This window comes from Bos mutus, chromosome 19 (genome assembly GCF_027580195.1).
Source record: "Bos mutus isolate GX-2022 chromosome 19, NWIPB_WYAK_1.1, whole genome shotgun sequence".
In the NCBI taxonomy this organism is placed as follows: Eukaryota; Metazoa; Chordata; class Mammalia; order Artiodactyla; family Bovidae; genus Bos; species Bos mutus.
Window position 1 is genome coordinate 52,183,950 of NC_091635.1, and position 27,489 is coordinate 52,211,438.

Here is a 27,489-nt window from a genome sequence, read left to right on the forward strand (position 1 = left end):
CTATAAATCAACATATCTCAACAAACATTTTTATTTAAAAAAATGACAGTAAATTAAAAAATATATATTTATCTAGTTGGCTACCCCAGGTATTAGCTGCGGCACACAGGATCTTTAATCTTCATTGCAGCACGTAGGATCTTTAGTTGAGGGGTTTGGACTCCTAGTTGTAGCACGTGGGGTCCAGTTCCCAAACCCAGGCCCCCTGCTTTCGAAGCGAGGTGTCTTAGCCACTGGACCAGCAGGAAAGTCCCCAACAGCAGTAATTTTTTTTAAATGTACTCATTTATAAACAGCTCAATTGGCAGGGTAAGGGTAAAATTTAAAATAGCATATGTAAGCAGTTTTTAAATGATTAGTGAGCTGATATGGGATCATCACAAAGAAGAAGGGAGCAATAATAGTTTCATGTGGGCATGAAAATATACTTCAAACAACATGAGATTGGTAAAGAGATTCTTAAACAATATAACATCAGAAGAAACAAAGGAGCCAACAGGATCTCTTCTTTAAAAAAAAAAAATACTGGTATCTTCCCTGTTATAAAGATAATGGGTCTATGGAAGAAACCTAAATGTCCATCGACAGATGAACAGATAAAGATGTGGCAGGGGGAGTGCGCGTGTGTGGTGGAGTACTACTTAGCCATAAGAGAAGTGAAATGACGTAATTTGCAGCAACAATGATGGACCTAGAGATTATCATATTAAGACAAGTAAGTCAGAAACACCAACACAGTATGCTAACACATATGTATGGAATTTAGAAAGATGGTAACAATAACCCGGTGTACGAGACAGCAAAAGAGACACTGATGTATAGAACAGTCTTATGGACTCTGTGGGAGAGGGAGAGGGAAAGGGTGGGGAGATTTGGGAGAATGGCACTGCAACATGTATAATATCATGTATGAAACGAGTTGCCAGTCCAGGTTTGATGCACAATACTGAATGCTTGGGGCTGGTGCACTGGGATGACCCAGAGGGATGGTATGGGGAGGGAGGAGGGAGGAGGCTTCAGGATGGGGAGCACATGTATACCTGTGGCGATTCATTTCGATATTTGGCAAAACTAATACAATACTGTAAAGTTTAAAAATAAAATAAAATTTAAAAAAAATCAACATTCAAAAAAAAATTTGTATGCAAATTAAAAAAAAAAGACAAATACCATGTAGTGTCACTTATATGCAGAATCTAAAATGTGACACGAATGAACTTATTTACAAACAGAAAACATCTCACAGACACAGAAAACTAATTTGTGGTTACCAAAGGTGTGGGAGAAGAGTGAATTAGGAATCTGGGATTAGCAAATACAAACCGTAAACTGTAATATATAAAACTGATAAACAACAAAGTCCTGCTGTATAGCACAGGGAACTATATTCAACATTCTATAATAAACCACAATGCAAAAATCTGAAAAATAATATAAATATATATTCTTCAGGATAGTTATATATATATAAATAAATGAATTGCCTTGCTGTAGGCCAGAAACTAACACAACATTGTAAATCGACTATCTTTCAATTAGATAATGTATGTTTATTTGGACTAATAAAGAAGTGTATGCTGTTGTTCAGTCACCCGGTCACGTCTGACTCTGTGACCCCATGGACTGCAGCACACCAGGCCTCCCTGTCCCTCAACATCTCCCAAAGTTTGCCCAAGGTCACGTCCATTGCTCAAGGTCATGTCCACTGCATGGGTGATGCCATCCAGCCATCTCATCCTCTGATGCCCTCTTCTCCTTCTGCCCTCAATCTTTCCCAGCATCAGGCACTTTAAGTGTATAGATGGAAATAAATATATCTAATACAACCATCCACAGATAACCAGTCTTTTTTCTATACATATAAATTTAATAAAATAAAATTAGAATCATAATGTACATAAATTTTTTACCTTGCTTTTTGTCACTTACCGTATCACTAGCATTTCCCCCATGTCATTAAGTATTACTCAAAGACATTATTTTAAATGGATATGTACTATTCATCTTACAAGCATATCATAGCTATCATTTCCTATATAAGACTTAGATCATTTCCGATTTTTTATTATTGATAATGTTGTGTAAAACATTTATGACAAACAAAATATGTAAGCATCTTCTGCTTCCTTATAATATAAAATCAAAACTGAAATTATCAAAGTGTGTGAAAATTTATACAGTTCTAAATACATGTTGCCCAATTGCCCTCAAAGTCTGTTTCCTTATAGCCAAGAGCTCCTTGCTGAGTTAGGCCTTTGGGTTGATTTTTGAGGCAAAATGAAAACCAACCGGGTTAACAACGAGTAATGATGCCCTCAAACCTGAGTACAATCTTCAAGGGTGCAGTGATTTAAGGACTGTTTATCACATTATGGCCTTTAGGCGTTATATTTGCATGGGCGTGGTATCAGCTGATCTGTACTGTAAAATAAGCACCAGTCACCAGCCCACCATCACTGCTTGACAGTCAGCTAAAATTTAACTTTAGCTGCTAAGGAAACAGTGTGCTTTGTATAAATCCCTACACTGTAATTTTAAAGTTATGGACTTGAGTGAAGAGGCAAGTGACAGGCACAGGAAACAAACCTACCTCTGTTTGCATTAACATAATAGAAAAAGAAGAGGAAGATAACAAGAAAATGGTTATTAAGCTGACAAGGCTCATATGATCCAATTTGTCAGTCACAGAGATTCAGGAAAAGTAATTCCGGCTACTTTCCTATCTCAGAAACCAAGATTTTAAAAACAGTCACATGAAATCAGAAAACTATCTTAGTTTCAAATTCATTCTTTGAAGTTTGTATTTTGTGTTGCTTCAGCAAAATAGTAATGTGGGAACTCAATAGACAATGTTTGATTATACTATAGAAATAGCTTCCTTTAAAAAACAGCTTTATTGAGATGTAACAGTTTTCTTTTTGGTTTGTATGTTTATAGAATATCTTTGGAAGGTTACACAAGGGCTGGTAATTTGCCTCCACAAAAGGGATCTGAAGTGTCTGAGAGACAAGGATGAGACTGGGGTTTTTATTTTCCAATTCTAACCATGTGAATGCAATACCTGTTTAAAAAGCATGAAATAAATATCCTGTTCCTTGTAATGGAAGGAGCAAGTCGGCGCCACTTTGCCCTGAGTCCTATCCCAAGCCATCAGAGATGTGATTACAGTTTATTACAGCTTCTCTTATTAGAAAACAGGTCTGTGACGGGGTTTTAGTTTTCAAATTTCGTGACACTTCAGAAGTGCCTTTTACCTCTAGGTTGAAGAGCATGTTAAAGTCCGGGATGCAGACATGCTTGTCCTCCATTTTCCTCCGCATGTTTTTGATGGCATGGATTGATGTCTCATAATAAAGCTGGGGTCTCCTGCGGAGAGGGAAGTCTTTCACCCAGCTGCAGCAAATCTCGTGTAGTTTGCTGAAGACAGAACGGGCCAATTTCACTGTCTCAATCTCTGTGAAAGAAACAGAAACCCCCGATGAAGCGCCTGGTAAAACTGCTTTTCACTCGCCTGCCTAGGAGAGACAGAAGTAGGTCACCTTAGTCAAGTTCCTCCTTAGGAGAAGAAATCCTTCCTTCTCAAGAGAAATGAAACGTTGCTTCTGAAGAGAGAAAATGACAACCTGTCTGATAGAAAATCATCAGCCAGCAGCTGCCACTAAGACACCCTTATGTCATGAGGAGAAAACCTCTCAGGGCTGGATCTATTCCTAGGCTGGAGTCCTTCCAGCCTGTGAGGTGCTCTGGCCATGCCATCTACTTCTGAGTACTTTTGTTTGGCTGCCAAGGTTATCATCTGGAGACCCACGCCCCCTGTGCATAGGAAACGACTGAAATATGAACAACGATTATCCAACGAATTAGAATATGAAAGGCTTATGAAAATATTGTTTATTTACAAAGTACAGGAATAAGAAGGGTTTACTTTGACTACTGTTTATGTTAGTCTCTTTCTTTCCTCATCTCTTCCTTTATCTTACTCTAGTTTCCTTTCTTTCCTGTAACTGATCATAATTCAGAGTTGAACTATACATTTTTTTGTTATTTGATGTATTTTTTAATTAAAGTTTTGGGCAGTAGCTTATATAGTTTTACCAAAAGGTTAACAAATGAATCTTAGAAGTTCGATATTTCTCTAAGGAAAATGTACTTTACATTCGTCTATGTGTGTAACCCTAGACTGAACAAAGCAGACGCCAACAGAGGATTCTTCACCCTAGACTACTGAGTCTCCTACTTGGCCCATTCAGTGGAGTAGACTAGCTCACTTCTGAGTCTCCCTGCGTCCCTCAGTATTGGACAGATGTGTAAGCTTTCAAGGAACACTGACGAGTACTCAGGAGACTGTATCTCACATCATCTCCACTCAAGCTGTCCTCTACTCAAGTTGCAGCAGTTGAAATAACCAAGGGAAGATTAGGTTTTCCCAGGCCAGTATTTTAGAAGCTCCCTCTATATCCCAGTGAAGTCAAGTGAAAGTCACTCAGCTGTGTCCAACTCTTTGCGACCCCATGGACTGTGGCCCACCAGGCTCCTCTGTCCATGGGATTCTCCAGGCAAGAGTACTGGAGTGGGTTGCCATTCCCTTCTCCAGGGGACCTTCCCAACCCAGGGAATTGAACCTGTGTCTCCTGTATTGCAGGCAGATTCTTTACTGTCTGAGCCACTAGTAATTTAGAATTCTCAAAACAACTCTTTTTCACTTTACTAAGTCAGATACAGCTTGACAGGCTGAGAAGATGTGTACCAGATGGGCAATGGTTGCACACGCCTCTTCGGATCTAGAGCACAAATCTCAAAGAAGAGAGACTGTGTGTTCTAGAATGGCCTGGGAACTGAGATTCCCTTTTTTTTTTTTTCCCTCAATCTTTACCCTGCTGCTGCCTTAATCTGTAACTTTACCTGTTTTCTTATTCAAAATTCTTTTTTAAATGACTGTATTCAGAAAGCTGGTCTCAAGGTTTTTGCTGCTTTTATTTTCCTCACTGACACAGTACAGGGTGGCAAACCATGTATGTGACTTTGTCCCCTTTGCCATTTTTATATAACTGAAAATCAAGAGTACATTTGGAAGAGAAAAAAAGTTCAAAGAGCAAAAGAGGTGTGTATAAGAGGGAAAAACTGAGGCCAGTAGACAACCTAACATTTTGATTATTTTTAGCAACTCCAATCTTTTTGTTTGTTTAAAACACCAGTTGCCAGAGACTGTCTCTTTCAGCCAGCAATTACCTATTTCTATCACTTTCAACCCATCTGGTCTCTGCAACAATATATTGCCCCAAATCTAGACTGTTTATTTAGGTCTGCATTTGACTCAAACACAAGGGAAGACTGCAAAATAATACGTGAGTTCAGAAACTTTCAGGGAGCATGGGGTGAGATGAAACAAATGACTGATATTAATTATCAGGATAGTTTCCAGATTCTCAGATAATAATATAAAACATATCATATTTTGGTTTATTACTTTTTATCTTACTATATAGACCTCTACTGTCCAACAGAGTAGCTTACTAGCTACATGTGGCTAGTTAACTTTAATTAAAATGACATAAAATTTAAAACTCAGTTTTTGGTCACATTAGGTATATTTCAAGTACTCAGCAACTATATATAGCCAGTGGCTACCACACTGGACAACATGCAGATAGAGAACATTTCCATCATGTCTACTGCACAGCCCTGGTTTAGACAGATTAAACTGGTCAAGGGAAACAATACAGCTTCCTCTATTATTTAGTAACCTGCTAGATCTGTCTTTGTTCACGCCATCTACTACAACTCTTATCACATTTTTAAGCAAAAGATAACATTTACTGAGTATCTGCTACATTCTATGTCTCTGGAACATTTCACTAACAGGTAATACCACTCTCAATCCCAGGTCTATCTGACTCACACCATGCTCTACTTTTCCCAAGTTAGATTGCACATGGACACTGTATTTTAACTGTCCTTGATTAGTCATAGTATAGTACCTAGCAGATAGCAGAAGCTCTAAAGATGTTGACTAAATAAATGAATACGCAAACTTATAAAATTAAATAACCACTAATAAAGTGTTTGTATGCTTCTTGGTTGGTAATTCTGCTTCCTTGATCTCTCCAACTGTTTCTGCAATGATGCCATTCTTTAAAAATTACTGTAATTCTAAACCATGCTTTAATATAAGGAGGACTGGCTTTTCTATTATTATTAACTTTAGAGATGGCACCTGGGTAGTTCAACGTGTTTATTCTTCCAGAGGAACTACTTTGCCAAGTTTGTGGGGGAAATATGTTGCCATTATGTTTGGGATCACACTGAATTTACGGAGTTATGTGGAAAAAATTGACTTCTTTTTCATATTAAGTCTTATTCAGGAACAAGTTATACTGTTTCATTAATTGAAATCCACATATGTCCTATTTCTTACTGAATTTATTCCTAGTTATTTTATTTGCTATTTTGAGTCAGAATTTTGTTTTAATGTGTTACTTGGCACCTAGCAAACATTCCTCTTTCTCCCAGGAATACTTTCTTTTCTACTCTCAGTCCATGTGTCTAGGGGTAAAATGTGATTCGGGTCTAACCATTTAGAGACCACATTTCTCTGGCCATTGTTATTGGTTCAGGAAAGGGAAATAACCCAAGATGGACTGATTAGAGTGAGTCCTGTGCCTCATGTAAGAGGAACTGAGTAAAGTTACTCTTAGTTTCCTGCTTGATTTGAACCTGGGCAGATGAAGATCTGATGTTCCCAGCAGTGGTTTTGCCATCCCATGGAGCCTGAAAATAAAATCCAAAGGAGAGAGTAGAGCTGAGAGCTGGAGAAAAGCCGGGTCTTTATGACATCATGTGAAGCCTTGAATCTAGTTGTGTAGCCCTTATCTTGAAGGATAGCCAATGTATTGTTTTGCTGAAGCCAGTGGTTACTTGCAACTAAAAAATTCTTGAGTATATACTCTAAACATGCATACTAGGTTTTTGGTTTAAGCCAAATTTTGTCCTACAATGTCCAGTGCTATTTTATTAAGTATATTTTTTAAAATTAGAAATAAATATTAAATTTTACCAAATGCTTCCTTAGAGATTATTCTGTTTTTTCCTTTTCACCTATTAATATAAAAATTATGCTAATAAACGTCCCAATATTTTTTTTTCACTGCTGTTTCCTCAGCAGCATAGTGCTAAGCTATAGTAGGCCCTCAATAAAATACTCATCAAATTGTTGTACTAAGTATAAAAACATTTCACTTAAGATTTTTCACAATGATTAAGACTCATCTCTCATTTCTTGGTTCTGTCTCAGCCAAGTTTAAGTATGACTGTTATGCTATGCAAATTTTCCTCTTTCCTCATATAACTGGATAATTTATTTAAAAAAGCAATGGAATTATTGTCTTTGATTGTTTGAAAACATTCACCTATAGAATCATCTACTCTTTTTGTCCTTTTTGCCAATCTTCTCAATCTCTTTCTGCTTAAAGCTTTATTAATTTGTATATTTCTAGATAATACCCAGGTTTTCAAATTTATTAATATAAAATTTTCATAATTCTTTTAATATCCTCTATATTAGTGATCATTTTCACCTTCTTATTTTTAATTTTTACATTAGGATATTTTACATTGATTTTAGGTTGTCCGGACAGGAGTTATATCTGTCAACAGAAATGCAAGGTTATTTAACAAATATTCTGTTAGGGATGGCATAAACATAAAAACAACTTTAAGGTAAAGTTTCTTTAAGTCTGTTTTTGGAAACACCTAGGAGGAGAGTCACACGGCATTTTGGTGGGGACTTCCGTGCCTTTAAGGCAACGACAGCAGGCATTACTCAATATGTTCATTCCCACTCTGCGGTACGGATAAACACAATATGCCCTGTAGAGATTCTCCACTTAGTGATTTGGGTTAAACAAATTAAGGACATGCAAATAGTCTGGAACTACAATAGACCATTCTGAATCACAGCAGTGGCATGGAGACATTACTGGGTAATCTCTTGGAAAAATATAAAATCAGGATGACTAATGGTATCCACTAGAAGAAAATCCCTTCCTTTCACATTTGCTATCTTACAGGGGTTCAGAAAATTCTTCCAACCTAGGTACGTAGGGCAACACTTTAGTCTTAAGTATTCTCCTTGTATAGGAAGTGGTGTAAGAACATCAGTATATAAATAATTGCTGCTTAAAATGGAAAAATAAAATCAAATAAAAAAGGATGCAAAAAAGAGAAAATTGTCCAAGGTAGCAGTCCACCCCCTCACAGCTGTAAATTACTCATCAGTCGTTAATGTCAGTGTACTGATTTGGAGCTGAGTCAGCCATCACCCTGGCTGCAGTGAAGCAGAATTTAATCTCCCTCATCTTTTCATTACAGGGCTTTTACTTCATGCATCAGTACGAGAGGAAAGACCAATGCTTTGCAGCAGGAATTCCATCCAGCTTGACTCTGGAAAAATTTGGTTCCAAGTGAATCAATTACTCTCAGTAAAAACAAGAGGAATTCCTTCCTTGCCAATTTTCTACCAAAAATTCTCTAGAGAGATGAAGGAAGAACAGGAATGTTTATTTTTATATCTGCCTCACATTCTCTGGAATCTAGCTGCCCTAATTCATTAATATATGTTTTGCTCCCTCTGTCCCATGTTTAAAGGCAAATGCTTAAAATAGAACAAATAGAATGAAATATTAAAATTCCTAATGCCCTAGTTTTTACAAAAATTGGTATTTTTAATATGTTAAATATGTATAAGCCTAATACATTAATAAACATACCTTCATTAATAAACATTCTCATAATTTAACTGAAAAAAAGATGCCCATGCAATTAAATCACATAATTGTCATAAAGAGCTCTATTTATTGGTAGATGTAAAAAAATTGTAAATAATTTTCTTTACGTATTTATTTTCTCTCTGGCCCTGCTGGGCCCCCTCACTGCACGGGCTCTCCTCTAGCTGTGGCGAGCAGGGCTGCTCTCTAGTTGCGGTGCACGGGCTGCTCGCTGGGCTGGCTTCTCCTGTTTTGAAGCCACCAGGGAAGCCCGGCAGACATAAAATTTAATAGGATTAATGAGAAGTTTTGTAACAACCGATCTCCTGAATTTGTATATCTGAGTTTTTTAGATGAATTAAAACTTTAAAGTATGTTTTTCTCAAACTACCCTTCCCTTCACTTATTCATCTTTTCTGTTGTGTCTTCACATTTCTCCCTTCTGTTCATTTACCTAGATATTATTTATGATAACATATTGTTATCATAATCTCCTGCTCCGGTTACCTGCACATGGCTTCAAAATATGCCTGTATTTTCCCTTTCTACTTTTACTGATTAGTTTGAAAAAACATGTTTCTGAAGTTTTTCTCTTGCTACCACTATAAAATATCAACCAGTGGGTAAACATAATTAGATACAGTATTCTGTAGATAATTTATGTGGATTGTTCAACAGAAAATTTTAATATTTTAAAACAAATATTGTAGAAAGGTACTTGCCCACAGTCCCTTCTGTGCCATCCGTCTCCTTTGGGATATAATGTGCAGAAAGATCACTCTGAAGGACTTCGTCTGATGTGGCTCTGGCTAGAGCGGCAGCCAAAAAGGAAGGGCAGTTACTGAAAGAAAACAATAAACGGCTATTCAGCAAGAATTAGAAACATCCCATCTAAAATTACTACTAATTACTTTATTATTAACATATTGTTTCAAAACAAAATTATACCTTTAAACAACAATCGATGCACATTTCTTGAGAAGATATCATATGCTATGCACTTTGCCAAGGCACTGGGTATATACTGGTGAATTAACACAGACATGGCCCCTGACCTGGTGGGGCTTACAATCTGGTTAGGGAGACAGATGACGACTAAGTAAACAAATAGGATATAATTTTGAGTTGGGATAACCTTTATAAGGGAAACAAATAGGATAGAGTGCATTAAAGAGAAGTATCTACTTAGAATAGTCAGAATAGCCTTAAAGGATGAGAAAGACTCGGTTATATGGGGGTGGGACTTGGGGACAGTATTCCAGGCAGAGAAAGCAGCACGTGTGCAGACCCTTTCTGAGAGCAAGGTATGTCTGAGGAACCGGAAGAAGCCCAGAAAGATGAAGTATAGCAGGTAAGGGGGAGAGTGATGAGGAGTAAGGTTAGAGGAGCGGAACAGGCCAGTTATATGGATCTCTTGGATGGTAAGGAATTTGGATTTTACTTGAAGTGCAGGGGGAAGTCACTGATGATTGTAAGCAAGAGAGGGTCATAATCAGATATGTTAAATAAAATACGTTGCCTGCTGTCAAAGGGAACTGGCAGGGAGCACGAATGAAGGAGAGCGATCAATAAGGAGATTGTTGTAATCCAGATGAGATTCTTTAAAAAGTGACTGTATTTTAGAGAAAGAAAATATAGAATGTGATTATTATTGTATGCAGAGGTGACAGAGAGAGAAAAGAATCAACCTGAGTTTTAGGTTTTGGCCTGTGCCACGAGGTAAATGGTGGCATCATTCACCTAGATGGAGAAAACAGGAAAAGACAGATATGTGGAGGAAAAGGTTAAAGGAGAAAATGAGAATTCATTTTAGCCATGTTAACTTGGAAAAAATTTCTGCAATATCCTAGTGAAGGTGTCAAATGGTTAATTATATATTTTAGTGTGGAGCTAAGAGATGTAAGGAAATTTGGAAGTCATGAATGTATGAATGGTATTTAAAACTAGAGAGATAAAGGGGAATTCTCTGGTGATCCAGCAGTTAGTACTCCGCACTCCCACTGCAGGGGGCAGAGGTTCCTTTCCTGGGTGGGGAACTAAAGATCTCACCAGCTGTGCAGTGTAGCTTAGAAAAAAAAAATTCAACTATGGAAATAGAATAGGTCACATAGAGAAAACAAAAAGAGAGAACTGCTATGGACCAGTGACTTCTGTGTGCCTCTGTTTCCCCCCTTTGGAAATAGTTAAGTACCTCCCCAATATACCCACTGTATGTTGGGTAGTGGCAGGGAAGGGGTAGATAATATGCCTCTACAGTCCCTAAGTATCCAAATCAAATGGAACTATACTCAGGGAGCTGTCATCAAGAAATTATACCCAAGGAATCTCATCTGGACCTGACTTCACTGAGATTCTGAACCTCAAGCCTGAGTCTGATGCCATTAAGGGATGAAATTTTGGGAGACTCTGAGGGGAGGGGTGAAGGTTTTTTGCATGTGGTAGGGATACGAATTGTGTGGCCAGAACAGACTGGCAAATTGTTTTTCTAAAAGAGATCACAGCAGTATTTCTGGTGCTACGTGCTCTTTAAGAACCTTACCATTACACATGAAAGTGAATGAGCCTTTGATGAAAAAAGAAGTGGCCAAAGTGATGCCGTGTGGCTTCTGAGGTTTGGTCATTAAAGGCTGCATGACTTTCCCCTGGCTTTCTCGTCTCTCTTCCTTCACTTTCTCCTTTTCCTCCCCCTCCTCCTTCCCTTCCCCCTGGGACACAGACAGGTTCATGTGGGTGTTAGCTGAGGCTTCCAGTCAAGAGCTATTATTATCAATTGCTTGACATGGTAACAGCACAGACCTTCAGAAGATACCAGTACCAGCCTGAATCTTCCAGCTGAGGCCCCAGACATTATGGAACAGAGAAAGCTGACCCTGCTTTGTCCAGTCTTATGCTCAAAGAAACTATGAGTATAATTAATGATTGTTTCATGACGCTAATTTCTGTGCTAATTTGTTACATGGCCATAATAACTGAAAACCCAACATTTAGAAGCTTAGTGGAAGATAAGGAACCTATAAACACTGAAAAGAAATAGCAAGATAAGTAAAAGGCAAACCAAAGGAGTAGAATATCTGAGTGAAGGAATTGTCAATTCCATCAATACTACTGAGAAGTCCGACAAGGGGAAATTAGATACTGAATTTAATAACATGTAAATAGATCATCACTGACTGGGTGCCAAGACAATTCAATGGGAGAAAATAGTCTTTTCTACAAACGGTGCTGGAACAATTGTGATATTCACACACCAAATAATCAATTTAGCCTCTTTCCTTACACCATGTACAAAAATTTATTCATGTAAATAAATGTAAGTGTTAAACTATTAAAATCTTAAAATCTATTTAAACTATTAAAATATTAAAAGAAAACATAGGGGACTTACCTGGCAGCACAATGGAAAAGAACCTGCCTGCCAATGCAGGGGACACAGGTTCGATTCCTGGTCCGGGAAGATCCCACATGCCTCGGAGCAACTAAGACCCGGTGCCACAACCAGTGAGCCCACGCTTCAGAGCCTGAGCTCGCCAACAAGAGGAGCCTGAGCACCACAACTGGAGAGCAGCCCCCACTCACCACAACTAGAGAAAGCCCTTGCACAGCAACGAAGATCCAGTGCAACCAGAAATAAAATTATTAAAAAAAAAAAAAAAGCATAGGAGTAAAACTTCATGACCTTGGATCAGGCAATGGCTTCCCTAAATATGACACCAAAATTACAAGCAACAAAAGAAAAAAATGAGTTAAATTGAACTGTATCAAAATTTAAAACTTTCATACCACAAATCAAGAAAGTGAAAAGGCAACTCACACAACAGTAGAAATATCTGTGAATCACATATCTGAAGAGGAGCTGGCATTCAAAATATATAAAGAACTCTTTTAACTTAATAATAAAAAAGACAATGCTGTTTTGAAATGGGCAAAGGACCTGAATAGTACTTCTCCAAAGAAGATATACAAATGGCCAATAAACACATGAAAAGATGCTCACCTTCATTAGTTGTTAGGGAAATGCTAATCAAAACCACAATGAACACTGGATTCACTGCAATATTGTTTACAATAGCCAAGACATAGAAGAAAACTAAATATCCATCAACAGAGGAATGGATAAAAATGTGGTACAATGGAAGATTACTCAGCCATTAAAAAGAATGAAATAATGCCATTTGTAGCAACATGGATGGACTCAGAAAGTGCCATACTGAGGCAAAGTAAGTCAGGGAAGGAGAAACATCATATGACATCCCTTATAGGTGGAATCTGAAGAGAAAATATAAAAATGAGCTTACGTACAAAGCAGAAAGAGACTTACAGACTTAGAAAACAAACTTATGGTTGCCAAGGGGAAGGGATAGTTAGGGACTTTATAAAGGTCTTGTACATACTGCTATATTAAAATGGAGAACCAACAAAAACCTATTGTACAGGACTCTGCTCAATGTTATGTGCCAGACTGGATGGGAGGGGGGCTTGGGGAGAATGGATACATGTATATGTGTGACTGAGTCCCTTCACTGTTCACCTGAAACTATCACAACGTTGTTAATCGGCTATCAGTTCAGTTCAGTTCAGTCGCTCAGTTGTCTCTGACTCTTTGTGACCCCATAAAGTGCAGAATGCCAGGCCTCCCGGTCCATCACCAACTCCCGGAGTCCACTCAGTCTCACGTCCATCGAGTTGGTGATGCCATCCAGCCATCTCATCCTCTGTCATCCCCTTCTCCTCCTGCCCCCAGTCCCTCCCAGCATCAGAGTCTCTTCCAATGAGTCAACTCTTCGCATGAGGTGGCCAAAGTACTGGAGTTTCAGCTTTAGCATCATTCCTTCCAAAGAAATCCCAGGGCTGATCTCCTTCAGAATGGACTGGTTGGATCTCTTTGCAGTCCAAAGGACTCTCAAGAGTCTTCTCCAACACCACAGTTCAAAAGCATCAATTCTTCGGTGCTCAGCTTTCTTCACAGTCCAACTCTCACATCCATACATGACCACTGGAAAAACCATAGCCTTGACTAGACGGACCTTTGTTGGCAAAGTAATGTTTCTGCTTTTCAATATGCTATCTAGGTTGGTCATAACTTTTCTTCCAAGGAGTAAGCGTCTTTTAATTTCATGGCTGCATTCACCATCTGCAGTGATTTTGGAGCCCAAAAATATAAAGCCTGACACTGTTTCCACTGTTTCCTCATCTATTTCCCATGAAGTGATGGGACCAGATGCCATGATCTTCGTTTTCTGAATGTTGAGCTTTAAGCCAAGGTTTTCACTCTCCTATACCCCAATACAAAGTAAAAAGCTTAAAAAAAGAAACCTATCACTAAAGGTTAATAAACACAGAAAAATAACCACTGTGAGATACCATTTCAAACCCACATGATGACTATCATTAAATAGGCAGGTAATGAAACAAGTATTGACAACTATGTGGAAAAATTGGGAACTCTCATATATTTCTGGTAGGAATGTAAAATGATGCAGGTGCTTTTGTCAGTCCTTAAAATGTTAAACATAAAGTTACTAAATGGACCAGCAATTCCATTCATAGGTATATATTCGAAAGGAATGAAAATAAGGCCCTGGTCCAGTGGCTAAGATTCCATGCTCCCAGTGCAGGGGGCCCAGGTTTGATACCTGGTTGCTGCTAAGTCACTTCAGTCGTGTCCGACTCTGTGCGACCCCACAGACAGCAGCCCACCAGGCTCCCCTGTCCCTGGGATTCTCCAGGCAAGAACGCTGGAGTGGGTTGCCATTTCCTTCTCCAATGCAGGAAAGTGAAAAGTGAAAGTGAAGTCACTCAGTCGTGTCCGACTCTTTGCAACCCCACGGATTGCAGCCCACCAGGCTTCTCCACCCATGGGATTTTCCAGGCAAGAGTACTAGAGTGGGGTGCCATTGCCTTCTCCATGATACCTGGTTAGGGAACTAGATCTCACATGCCATACTAAAGATTCTGCACGCCATAACGAAGAACAGAGATCCCATGTGCTCCAACTAAGACCCACCAGTGCAGCCAAATAAATAAATAAATAAATATTACTCCCCAAAAAATACCCCAAAAGAAATGAAAATACACATCCACACAAAGCTTGTACATGAATGCTCACAACAGTATTATTCATAATAGCCAAAAAGCATAAACAACCAAATGCTCATCAACTGATCATGGATAAATAAAATAGGTAGTATATTTATCAGCTAGAAAAGAATGAAGTATTAATGTATGCATAGTATTAATACAATGTAGATGAAACTTGAAAACATTACAGGAAATGACAGAACCTGGTCACAAAACCACATATTATAATATTCCATTATATGAAAAGTTCAGAAATGATGAATCTAGAAATAGTAGAGTGGTGGTGTACTCTTGCCTGGAAAATCCCATGGAGAAGCTTGGAAGGCTGCAGTCCATGGGGTCGCTGAGGGTCGGACACGACTGAGCGACTTCACTTTCACTTTCATGTACTGGAGAAGGAAATGGCAATCTACTCCAGTGTTCTTGCCTGGAGCATCCCAGGCACGGAGGAGCCTGGTGGTATGCCATCTATGAGGTCACACAGATTCGGACACAACTGAAGCAACTTAGCAGCAGCAGCAGCCTAGGGCTGAGGACGAGGTGAGACAAGAGCTACTGCGAATGGGTAGGGGGTTTCTTTTGGGGGTGATAAAAATGTTCTAGGGACTTCCCTGGTGGTCCAGTGGTTAAGAATGGTAGTAGCCTTCCAATGCAGAACTAAGATTCAATCCCGGGTCAGGGAGCTACAATATACATGCTGCAGTGCAATTAAGTCTGTGTGTTGCGACTACTGAGCCCGAGTGCACTAGAGACCCGGCGCACCGCAACTAGGATCGACTCAACGCAGCCAAATAGTGGCTTCAGTATATTCACAATGGTTTAACCATCACTCTATGGTTTTAGAACATCTGAAAAAATATTTATTCAAATACATAAATACAGTCTTAATATTCAAAATCTTAGATAAGTGTGATGGTTAAACTATTCTGAACATACTAAAACCACTGAATCGTATACTTTAAATTAGTAACTTTCATGGTATGTGAATTACATCTCAGTAAAGACATTTGGAAAAATCACTAACTTTGTTAACAACCACTGAACAGTGCAAGTGAAAATCAGATTAGAATGGGTTCGTAAAGGAGGGGCAAGGAGGTGTGACAATGGAGGGAATGAGGTGGTAACTTAAAGGGGACCCGGGCCAGGGGAAGTCTGCTGTTTTAGAATGCTTTGGAATATGACCGCATACTAAATGAAGTCATCCAAAATGAAAGACTGAGATACGGTGGGAGAGAGGGCATGACCAAAGGAGCAAAGCTCTCGAGAAGGCAAGAATGGATGAGGTGCAATCCAGACATGGAAACCCTGACCTGATAGGATGTGGCATATTTCCTTAGTGGGAAAAGGAAAGAAGAAAATGGATACAGATGCAGGTAGATTTCCACATTTCTTAGTAGGAAAATAAGAGAATCCCCATCTAATGGCTTGATTCCACCATAACTTATTGAGGCTTACAGTGTGGAAGGCACTGTTCGTGCTCAGGTATACACAACCAAAAAAGACAGAACTCCCTAGCTTTGGAGCTTACATTCTAGAGGATGGTTTCTCAACAAAGTATGAGGCTAGATTGGTAGTTCTCAAACTGTTGCATGGATCAGAATCACCTCCAGGGCTTGTTAAAATACAGATTTTTGGGCCCCATCCTCAGTTGCTGACTCAGGAGGCCTGGAGCAGGGCTTGAGGATTTTCTTTTCTAACATGTTGTGGTGCTGGAGAAGACTCTCTGAGAGTCCCTAGGACAGCAAGGAGATCAAAGCAGTCAATCCTAAAGGAAATCAACCCTGATTATTCACCAGAAGGACTGATGCTAAAGCTCCAATACTTGGCCACAGATGAGAAGAGCCGACTCATTGGGAAAGATCCTGATGCTGGGAAAGACTGAAGGCAGGAGGAGAAAGGGAGAACAGAGGATGAGGTGGTTGGATGGCATCACTGACTCAATGGACATGAGTTTGAGCAAGCTCTGGGAGATGGTGACAGACAGGGAAGCCCGGTGTGCTGCTGTTTATGGGGTCACAGAGTCGGACGCGGCTTGGTGACTAAACAGCAGCAGCATGTTCCCAGCTGATGCTTATGCTGCTCGTCTGGAAACCACATTCCGAGAACCACTAGGTTAGATCATCAACTGAGTGGTGACAGCAGAAAGCATGTGGGGAGAAGGGAGGAAGAGAAAGCAAATGTGAAATATCATTCAACAGTGCTAAGAGACTGTTTGAAGTTTGAGACACTTTTTAAAATTAAATCAGTCCTTCTGCTTCTATAATCATAGAATAGGTAATTTCTCTACCTGTTTTCATGTGCCATATATAACATGTGTGGGTAAAAACAACTCTAGTTCATCAAGATTTGAAGTTTTGCAAGGTGAGTACTATTAAGCAGAGATACGGAAGTTGAGCAACTTTTAAAGGATATGATTACAATGTTAGACCATGGACTCTAAGTTGGCTAAGAAAGAAAGAACAGATATGAGTTGTAGATCAGTGTGGTCCAAATGCAATTAAAGAATTGTAGTGGGAATACTTGGATACATAATCTAAAAGGAAAGAAAGCTGTAGTCTGAGAACAAGATACTTGCATGCATGATTTTGGAGCTGGTACAATTTTTATAACAAGGTTTAGGTGGGACCAAGAAAGTGAGTGGCTTAGAAATAAACAATTTGGCAAAGTTCACATCCTAAGTCTCCAAGAAAACTTTGAAAATTTTGTTTATCATTCATCAGTATTTTTCAAATTGTAGATTATGATCCATTAGTGGGTAATTATATCAACTTAGGAATTGTGAGCCACATTTTTTTTTTTTTTTTCTTCCAATTTTATTTTATTTTTTTTTATTCTTCAATTTTATTTTTTTTTAAAACATAATTGTATTAGTTTTGCCAAATATCAAAATGAATCCATTTTTTTAAAAAAAAGTACAGGAGGTAAGGCTAAGTATTCCAGATACATAATAGGGAAGTATATACCAAATCCTGATTATGATGAAAAAAATGGAAAGTTACTGCGTTTTAACAATTATGAAATAAATTGATGACTTTCCCTGAAACACACATACTTTATAAACAGTATTACCAATTATCCTTTCATGCTTATCTGATTTTTCTTGATGAGTCAAAATCTTCCTTCATAGATCTAAACTCTTTGTCAGCATTGCTTGTCTTTACCTTTCACCATGCTTTAGTTTAATTACCTGGACACATTTAGATATTTTGCCTAAATGGACTCTTAGATATTTATAACATTTACTTGGTCCCTTGGCTATTTTAAAATTTATGTTTTAAAAAATCTGAAAATCTTGCTTGCAATCACTTCCTAGAGTTCACCCTAAAAGGATATCTTTTTTTATAGTTATTAAACTATCTGGATCTTGGTTCACTAAAGCTAAGAATGTGAAAACTTCACAGAATAAGGCAAGAACCATTAGTCTCATTTATGTGTCACCTGCAATACATTTTTAGACACAGTTAATGCAATTTTTTACTTTTTGTCAGACAGAATGAAAATATTTTCAGTGAAGTAGGGAAGAAGATTAGCTGACTAATACCTAGACATAAAACATCAAGCTAGACACCTCACCCACATCAGCTATTCCGACATGTCAAAAAGCTGTAACACTTAGCATGAATAAGTTCTTATGGTTTTGATTCTGAAATGAAAGTGATTATTTCTGAAATTTCAGAATTGCAAATATATTTTAAAACATAGTCACATCAGAGAAAATTTGATCAACTCAAATAAAAGCTTATCATTAAAGCCTGTCATCTTTAAGAGAACTACCAAGAGCAACTAATATGATAATAACATAGCAAACCAATGTTTCCTCATACAATATTTGAAAGAACCCAACACAGAAGGCTTTAGAATTTGAAAGTTTGGCAAATGTATTATATAACAAATAACAGAGGAAGGCCAATAATCAAGGCAATCTGGGGAACTGGGGTTTCAAATGTTATCATGTTGAGAACATTGCTGAAGAAGAGTATGGTTAGAAAATTTTTAATTTTTGCAGTGTGTGTCATTTTGGGGGACTGGCTCTTTTAAAATCAAATTAATCTTAAGGCCCTTCAGATCCAGTCAAAGAACATTCTTTTGCTATTTAAAAAATTAATTAATTTGAGTGTGTCAGGTCTTGGTTTCAGCTTGCAGGATCTTTCACTGTGGTGTGTGGACTCTCTAGTTGTGGTGCATGGGTTTAGCTGCTCCATAGAACGTGGGCTCTTAGTTCTCCAACCAGGGATTGAACCTGTGTCCCTTGCATCGCAAGGTGGATTCTTAACCACTGGACCACCAGGGAAGTCCTCTCTTTTGCTATCTACTTATATTAACAGATATTTCTGAAGTGCTTACAATTTCTATCTCAATTCACATCCTGCAAACAAAGGAAATATGTTTTCATACATTTCAATATGTTACTTTCTTGTTCTGAGAATCAAAGTACAAACTTTATATATTCATAGATAAAAATAAAATCCTATTTTATGTCTAAATCATATACAAGATATATGCATAATCACTTTTTGAACAATGTTGACATATCATTAATTAGGGGTCTGGTTAATTTTTAAGCTTAATCACATACGTAATTCCAGTTCATGGGAATTCCCTAGAGGTCCAGGGGACCTCATGCTCTCACTGTTAAGGGCAAAGTTGAGGGCCTGGTTTCAATCCCTGGTCAGGGAACTAGGATCTGCAGATTATGTGGATAGGCAAAAAAAAGAAGAAGAAAAAAGTTTCACTTCATTGAAGTTATCTGTCGATCAATACATGAATGCATATTTGGATTTCTCTGTATACTGACTTTTTCAACACTATATATTGTGAAGCAGAAATCCAAGTCTATTAAGTTTCATAAACTGAACTCTGTAAACAAAGCACGGGGTCTTGCTTTAAATAGCTCAGTTGGTAAAGAATCTGCCTGCAATTCAGGAGACCCCAGTTCCATTCCTGGGTCGAGAAGACAGATCCACTGGAGAAGGGATAGGCTACCCACTCCAGTATTCTTGGGCTTCCCTTGTGGCTCAGCTGGTAAAGAATCTGCCTGCAATGCGGGAGACTTGGGTTCAATCCCTGGATTGGGAAGATCCCCTGGAGAAGGGAAAGGCTACCCACTTTCACTTTCTTTTTTTTTTTAAAGATGATAATACTTTTTAAAATTTATTTTAATTGGAGGCTAATTACTTTACAATATTGTAGTGGGTTTTGCCATACATTGACATGAATCCGCCACAGGTCTACATGTGTTCCCCATCCTGAATCCCCCTCCCACCTCCCTCAGGGTCATCCCAGTGCACCAGCCCTGAGCACCTTGTCTCATGCATCGAACCTGGACTGGCGATCTGTTTCACATGTGATAATATACATGTGTCAGTGCTGTTCTCTCTCACTTTCACTTTCTTCAGACACACAAAAATAAAACATAGATTCAGTTTTCCCTGTTGCTCATATTGGCTAGTATCATCTTCATCCTCAGACTATTTATCTGAGTAGGTCAATGTTAACACCTCAATTCGATTTCAGAAATAACCACAGCCCCAAACATGCTTGGTATAAGATTTTGAACTATAAAAATACAACTGTATTTACTGACCTTCAACAGTTCAGTACTTATCAATGTTTATACTATTTTATTTTAATCAGCCTTTCCCCAAATTGGTCTTTTAAAAAGCTATACAGAATATCTGGGAGCAGTATTTATGGATGAGGCAGATGTTAAGTATTGTTATGGATTAAAAGTTTGTCTCCCCACCCTAAATTCATATGCTGAAATTCTAATTCCCAAAGTAATGGTATTTGGAGGTGGAACCTTTGGGAGGGAATTAAGTGATGAGGATGGATCCCTTGTAAATAAGATTAGTGCCCTTATAAAAAAGAAATTCTAGAGAGCTCCCTTGCCCCTTCCACCAGGTGAGGACACAAGGAAAATACAGTTATCTCCACGCCAGAAAGCATGCCCTCACTAGACATTGAATCTGCCCATGCTTTGATCCTGAATTTCCCAGCCTCCAGAAATGTAAGAAATAAATTTTTGTTGCTTATAGGCCCTCCAGTCTACAGTAATTTGTTAAAGCAGCCCAAATAGACGAAGATAACCATCATGTGTGCATGCTCAGTAGCTCAGTCGTGTCTGACTCTTTGTGACGCTATGGATTATAGCCCACCAGGCTCCTCTGTCCACAGGATTTTTAGGCAAGAATATCAAAGTGGGTCGCCATTTCCTTCTGCAGGGGATCTTCCCGACCCAGGGAATCAAACACACATCTCCTGTGTCTCCTGTATCGGTAGGCAGATTCTTTACCACTGAGCTACCTGAGAAGCAAGACAATCACTATGGGAACTACTCAAATCACTATCATAATCAATGGAGCACAGAGAAGCAAAACGTCTGTTCTGAGCATGCTCATTTCTTATGCTCTAGATGAGCAATGATTTCCTTAGATTTCATTGCAGGACCAAGTCACAGAAGAATCCAGAGCATTCCTTTCACCTAAAGTGCTTGCAGGAATTTTTTTAAAAGATGAAGAATAATTAGGGATCACTACTGACTTTGAAGCCTGGACATAAACAGTTGCACACAAGCAAGACCTAAAATTTCTGTCAATTTGTCCTTTAATTGCTATTCACTCAGTATTCTGGACTGGAGAATTCCAAGGACTATATAGTCCGTGGGGTCGCAAAGAGTCAGACATGACTGAGCAACTTTCACTTTCATTTGTTGGAGAGAGGTTTTAGCAGAAATACGAGGAGTTAGAAAGCTTGGTTCTAGTTCTAGCTGGGTAACCTGAGAAAAGATGCTTAAATTCTCTGGATTTTAGCTCCTCAATAGAAAAATTAAGACACTGAAACAAAATGACTGTGAAGTCTCTTCCAGGTTTAAAATTCTAATTCTATAATTCTATTCCAATAAGGTTTTGAATTTCAAAGATAAAACAAAGACAATTTAAAGGTATAAATCAACACACTTCAGATCCAAACAAATGTTTTTACATACATACACCAAGCAGAATGGAAATAAATTCTATGTATTCCTTTTGTAAGCAATATGGGGATACTCTCCTTTATGTACCAGGTGTCTTGGTAAAAGCTGAATGTATATTTATTTTGATAAATGCAATCAATCCTTGCAGTGAATCTACCAGTTAAGGGAAGAATCCCTCAGATTTTACATATTGTTTTCTTAAAGAGACATGCCTATTCCATAAACATCATATGAAATAATAGTTACCAACTGGTTATGAAGTTTTATATTTCACTGCCTTGGGTCTTCGTTGTTGCACAAGGGCTTTCTCCAGCTGCAGTGTGCCAGCTGCGCACTGCGCGGCTTCTCTTGTTGCAGAGCATGGGCTCTAGGGTGTGCAGGCTGCAGTACTTACCGTGAACAAGCTCAGTAGCTGCGGCTAGCTTTATATTGAAAACAAAAGAGTACTTTTCCTACCTCTTTAAAAATGTTTATTTACAAGGGCTTATTATTCTTTCTCCACTTTATAGGCTGACATGAATCCAGTCCAATTTTTTCACTAGAGAAAAGGAAAGAAGTCAGATTGGAACTGAATATGAAAGCTGGCTCTCTTTTAGGACTGTATATTGCCATCTTGGTATAAAGTATGAACCAATAGCCAAAGAAGATTATTCTAGCATAAAATATTTAATTTTCATTTATTTTCAAATATTTGGGTAGATAAGTTTTGTTAGATGGACAGGATAGTATTTTAATCGGATCTTTTCCCTGAGTTGTCTTGTTAGTATCTTCTACTTGCATAATAAGACAATACACATTTTAAGACTGCACTCTGAATTCTTGCTACAAACCAAGTCAGGAAGCATTTTCCTCACAATGCCAAACCTACACAAATCACTAAAGACATTATTAGATAAATTAGAGGTTTAAAAGTACATCCTTCCTGACATTGGCAACGTGGGCGTCGGCAAAGCACCCACAGCTGTGTTTCAGCAGTCTTGGCAGAGCGTTCCTAAGGTAATGAAAATTCTGGAAGGTGGAAGTTTCCATCAGTTAACTCTAAGAGAGATGTGTCTAGAGCAGCCTCATCTCAGCCCACATATCATGATGCTGTCTACTCAATAGGCCCTTGCTAGGGTGATAACAGGTAAACGTTAAATTTCTGATCATTCCCCTCCCCCCAGGTTAATCATATGTATTCTAAATCTATAATAAGACATTAAATTAAAATAAAGAAGGCAAATTCTCTACCAGACTTGGTATTCTTTTTCTTAGTGGCCCAAATGGAGTTAAAATCAGGATTGATTTTTTTCCTCTTTAAGTTATTTTCTTCCTTTCTATAACAACCTCTAGGAATACCACCTGGAGTCAGCTGATTATAATGCCCACACATCACAGATTCTCTTAGTGAGCTTTTCTGAATATAAATAATGTTAACTACCAAATGACTAGCTCCTGAAGTTCTGGGTTTGAAGTACTTACAACAGAAATTTCATTCCCTACTGTTGCTATCAGTATTATAATTCTAACAATCATCCGTTCACTCTGAACAGGTTGATATTCCAGCACAGCCGAGAGTACCCTAAGCTTTCTGTGAACAGCAGTCTAGGCGTTACACAGTCACCAAAGATCAAACCAGCACCAGTGTCGTAAGACCACAAAGCGAAGGCGGCTCAGCAGTAACTCTTTTGTCACTACTCTTACGACCAAAAGGAATTAAACTGTACAAGTTACTGAAACTTGTCCACATCACCAGTGTACCTTCTAGGGGCTAACTCCTACAGTCTAGTCTCAGGTCTGACACACTTTAGATGCATCTGACTGCTGACTATTCCCTCTGCTTTGATACACTTCCTTTTCTAGGTTTCCAGAACATCACACTCTCCTACATGTTACTCACAGGATTCTGTCTTTTCAATCTCATTTGATGGTTCCTTCTCTTCTTCCTGCATTTGGAATTCCTTTTACCATGTTGTAAGTCTTTTCTTCTTTTTGCATAGACTTTATCAATTTTTAGTATACCGTATATGTTTGTTATTTGTTATGTTTATCATTTATTTTAGACTTTATTCTTCTTCCCACTAGACTGCAGATTTTGCAATTTATTTTTGTTGGAGTGTAACTGCTTTACAATGTTGTGTTAGTTTCTACTATATAGCAAAGTGAATCAGCCATATGTATACATACATCCACTCTTTTTTGGATTTCCTCCCCATTTAGATCACCACAGAGCACTGAGCAGACCACAGGTGTTTTGGTCTACTTTTTGTCATTGATATCTAATGCCCACATCTGTGCCTGGCACACAGTGATCAACACTATTTGCTGAATAAATACTGAATAAATAAGCTTCTGTCTTCCTGATTTATATATGTTTAAGCCATTCCCTAACTTTTCATAATGAATGTTCCAAGAATGGAGAAAATCAATACATTTTACAAGAGTATTCCACAAAACATGATGTTGAATTCTTACATGTAGGCTATGAAACTTGGGCTAGTATTAGTAAGTGATAACTACCGGCATACAGGAACTATGGTCATATTTACACTTTTGCTGTCAACTCAAATAACTGGTTTATGCTGACACTTCATTTATAGGTGTCTTTAGCCCCCTTTCACTAAAAGACAATATATTCAAAAATTTAAAACATGTATGGCTTTTTAATAGGAGCTAAAGACTGCAGCCATGAAATTAAAAATGCTTACTCCTTAGAAGAAAAGTTATGACCAACCTAGATAGCATATTGAAAAGCAGAGACATTACTTTGCCAACACTAGACATTACTTTGTCTAGTCAAGGCTATGGTTTTTCCAGTGGTCACATATGGATGTGAGAGTTGGACTGTGAAGAAAGCTGAGCGCTGAAGAATTGATGCTTTTAAATTGTGGTGCTGGAGAAGACTCTTTTTTGTTTTTTAATTTCATCTTATTTTTAAACTTTACAATATTGTATTGGTTTTGCCAAATATCGAAATGAATCCGCCACAGGTATACATGTGTTCCCCATCCTGAACCCGCCTCCTTCCTTCCTCCCCATACCATCCCTCTGGGTCATCCCAGTGCACCAGCCCCAAGCATCCAGTATCGTGCATCGAACCTGGACTGGCGACTCGTTTCATACATGATATTATACATGTTTCAATGCCATTCTCCCAAATCTTCCCACCCTCTCCCTCTCCCACAGAGTCCATAAGACTGTTTTATACATCAGTGTCTCTTTTGCTGTCTCGTATACAGGGTTATTGTTGCCATCTTTCTAAACTCCATATATATGTGTTAGTATACTGTATTGGTGTTTTTCTTTCTGGCTTACTTCACTCTGTATAAGAGGCTCCAGTTTCATCCACCTCATTAGAACTGATTCAAATGTATTCTTTTTAATGGCTGAGGAATACTCCATTGTGTATATGTACCATAGCTTTCTTATCCATTCATCTGCTGATGGACATCTAGGTTGCTTCCCTGCCTGGCTATTATAAACAGTGCTGCGATGAACATTGGGGTACACGTGTCTCTTTCCCTTCTGGTTTCCTCAGTGTGTATGCCCAGAAGTGGGATTGCTGGATCATAAGGCAGTTCTATTTCCAGTTTTCTAAGGAATCTCCACACTGTTCTCCATAGTGGCTGTACTAGTTTGCATTCCCACCAACAGTGTAAGAGGGTTCCCTTTTCTCCACACCCTCTCCAGCATTTATTGCTTGTAGACTTTTGGATCACAGCCATTCTGACTGGCTGGAGAAGACTCTTGAGAGTTGCTTGGACTGCAAGGAGATACAACCAGTCCATTCTGAAGGAGATCAGCCCTGGGATTTCTTTGGAAGGAAAGATGCTAAAACTGAAACTCCAGTACTTTGGCCACCTAATGCGAAGAGTTGACTCATTGGAAAAGACTCTGATGGTGGGAGGGATTGAGGGCAGGAGGAGAAGGGGACGACAGAGGATGAGATGGCTGGATGGCATCACTGACTCGATGGACTTGAGTCTGAGTGAGCTCCGGGAGTTGGTGATGGACAGGGAGGCCTGATGTGCTGCAGTTCATGGGGTTGCAAAGAGTTGGACGTGACTGAGCGACTGAACTGGACTGAAAATTGAACCAGTATTTTTATTTTCTAAGTTTGTCACTCTCAGACTGGCTTGCTGCATTTTTTAAAAATATAATTTTATTTATTTATTTTTGGCTGTGCTGTGTCTTAGTTGCTGCGTAGGCTTTTCTCTATCTGTGGCAAGCAGGGGCTACTCTCTCGTTGTGGGTGTGTGGGCTTCTCATTGCATGGCTTCTCTTGTTGTCAAGCATGGGCTCTAGGGCACAAGTTCAGTAGCTGTGGTGCACATGCTTAGTTGCTCCACAGCATTTGGGATCTTCCCGGATGAGGAATTGAACCCGTGTCTCCTGCACTGGCAGGTGGATTCTTTACCACTGAATCACCAAGAAAGCAGGTACTCCCAAACCCCTCAGGCTATGCAGACAGCCAAGCAGGGCCCCAGGCTCATCAATCAGGAGGTCAGCAGCAGCCCCATGCACCTCCTGGGTTGAACAGGCAACCTGCCCTCCCAGTGGGCCTGGCCCACAGCCACTGCACAAGGCACAGCCTCACACCAACCGGGCTAGAGGCCAGCCCTTCCTACCAGTGCCCCACAGCAGTCAGCTCATCCCAGCATAAGGGCCCATGCAGCCCACACAGGGAGCACAGCTAGAGCATATAACTCTAGTAGCCAGAGGAGAGTGCGCTGTGGGGTCTCCTAAAAAATGCCATTTTTCCGAGATCAGGAAACACCATTGACCAATCTAACAGAAAGAAATAAACAGGTATTTGGGCAATATGAGAAGACAGAGAAATATGTTTTAAACAATGGAATAAGACAAAAACCTCAGAAAAAGATTTAAATGTGGAGATAAGCAATCTATCCAATAAAGAATTCAAGGGAATGACCATAAGGATACTCACCAAATGTGGAAGAATGAAAACAGTGAGAATTTAAACAGTTAGAAGGGCTAAACAGAGCAAAAGAACACAGTAACTGAAATTTTAAAATACACCGTAAGTAATCAATGGTAGATTAGATTATACAGAGGAATGGATCAGCAATCTGGAAAACGGATTACAGAAATCACCCAAACTGAATAGAAAAAAGAAAAAGTAATTAAAAAAAAGGCAGGATAGTCTATAAGAGACCTCTGATAAAACATTAAGCTTACTAACATTCATATTACAAAGGTCCCAGAAGGAAAAGAAAGAGGGGAAGACAAATTATTTGGAGAAATAAGAGCTTAAAACTTCCCTAACCTGGGACAGGAAAAAGATATCCAGGTTCAAACAAGATGAACCCAAAGGGATTTATACTAAGACACATTATAATGAAAATGGCAAAAATTAGAGAGAAAAGCAAGAGAAAAGCAACTAGTGAGGTATAAGAAATTCCCATAAGACTATCAGCTGACTTTTTAAATGACACTTTGCAGGCCAGAAGGCAATGACATGATATATTCAAAGTGATAAAACAGAAAATATAACAACCAAGAATACTCTACACCTGACAAGGTTATCATTCAGATTTGAAGCAGAGATAAAAAAGTTTTACAAACGAAAGCTAAAAGAGTTTAGCACCATTAAACTAGCTTTAAAAGAAATGTTTGAGAGACTTCTGTAAGCAGGAAAGAAAAGGTCACAACTAGATATATCAAAATTATGAAGAG

The 27,489-nt window shown here is 38.7% G+C and overlaps 1 protein-coding gene across 1 annotated transcript in view; it reads right to left on the reverse strand.

Moving 5' to 3' along the window:
* The window catches only part of PPM1E (protein phosphatase, Mg2+/Mn2+ dependent 1E), a 220,355-nt gene that overhangs the window by 14,419 nt on the left and 178,447 nt on the right, over positions 1-27,489 (reverse strand). The window contains exons 2-3 of the mRNA XM_070390591.1: positions 9,485-9,603; positions 3,255-3,454 (exon numbers count right to left, since the gene is read on the reverse strand). Coding sequence (XP_070246692.1) covers positions 3,255-3,454; positions 9,485-9,603 — 319 coding nt within the window. The remainder of the gene's footprint in view (positions 1-3,254; positions 3,455-9,484; positions 9,604-27,489) is intronic.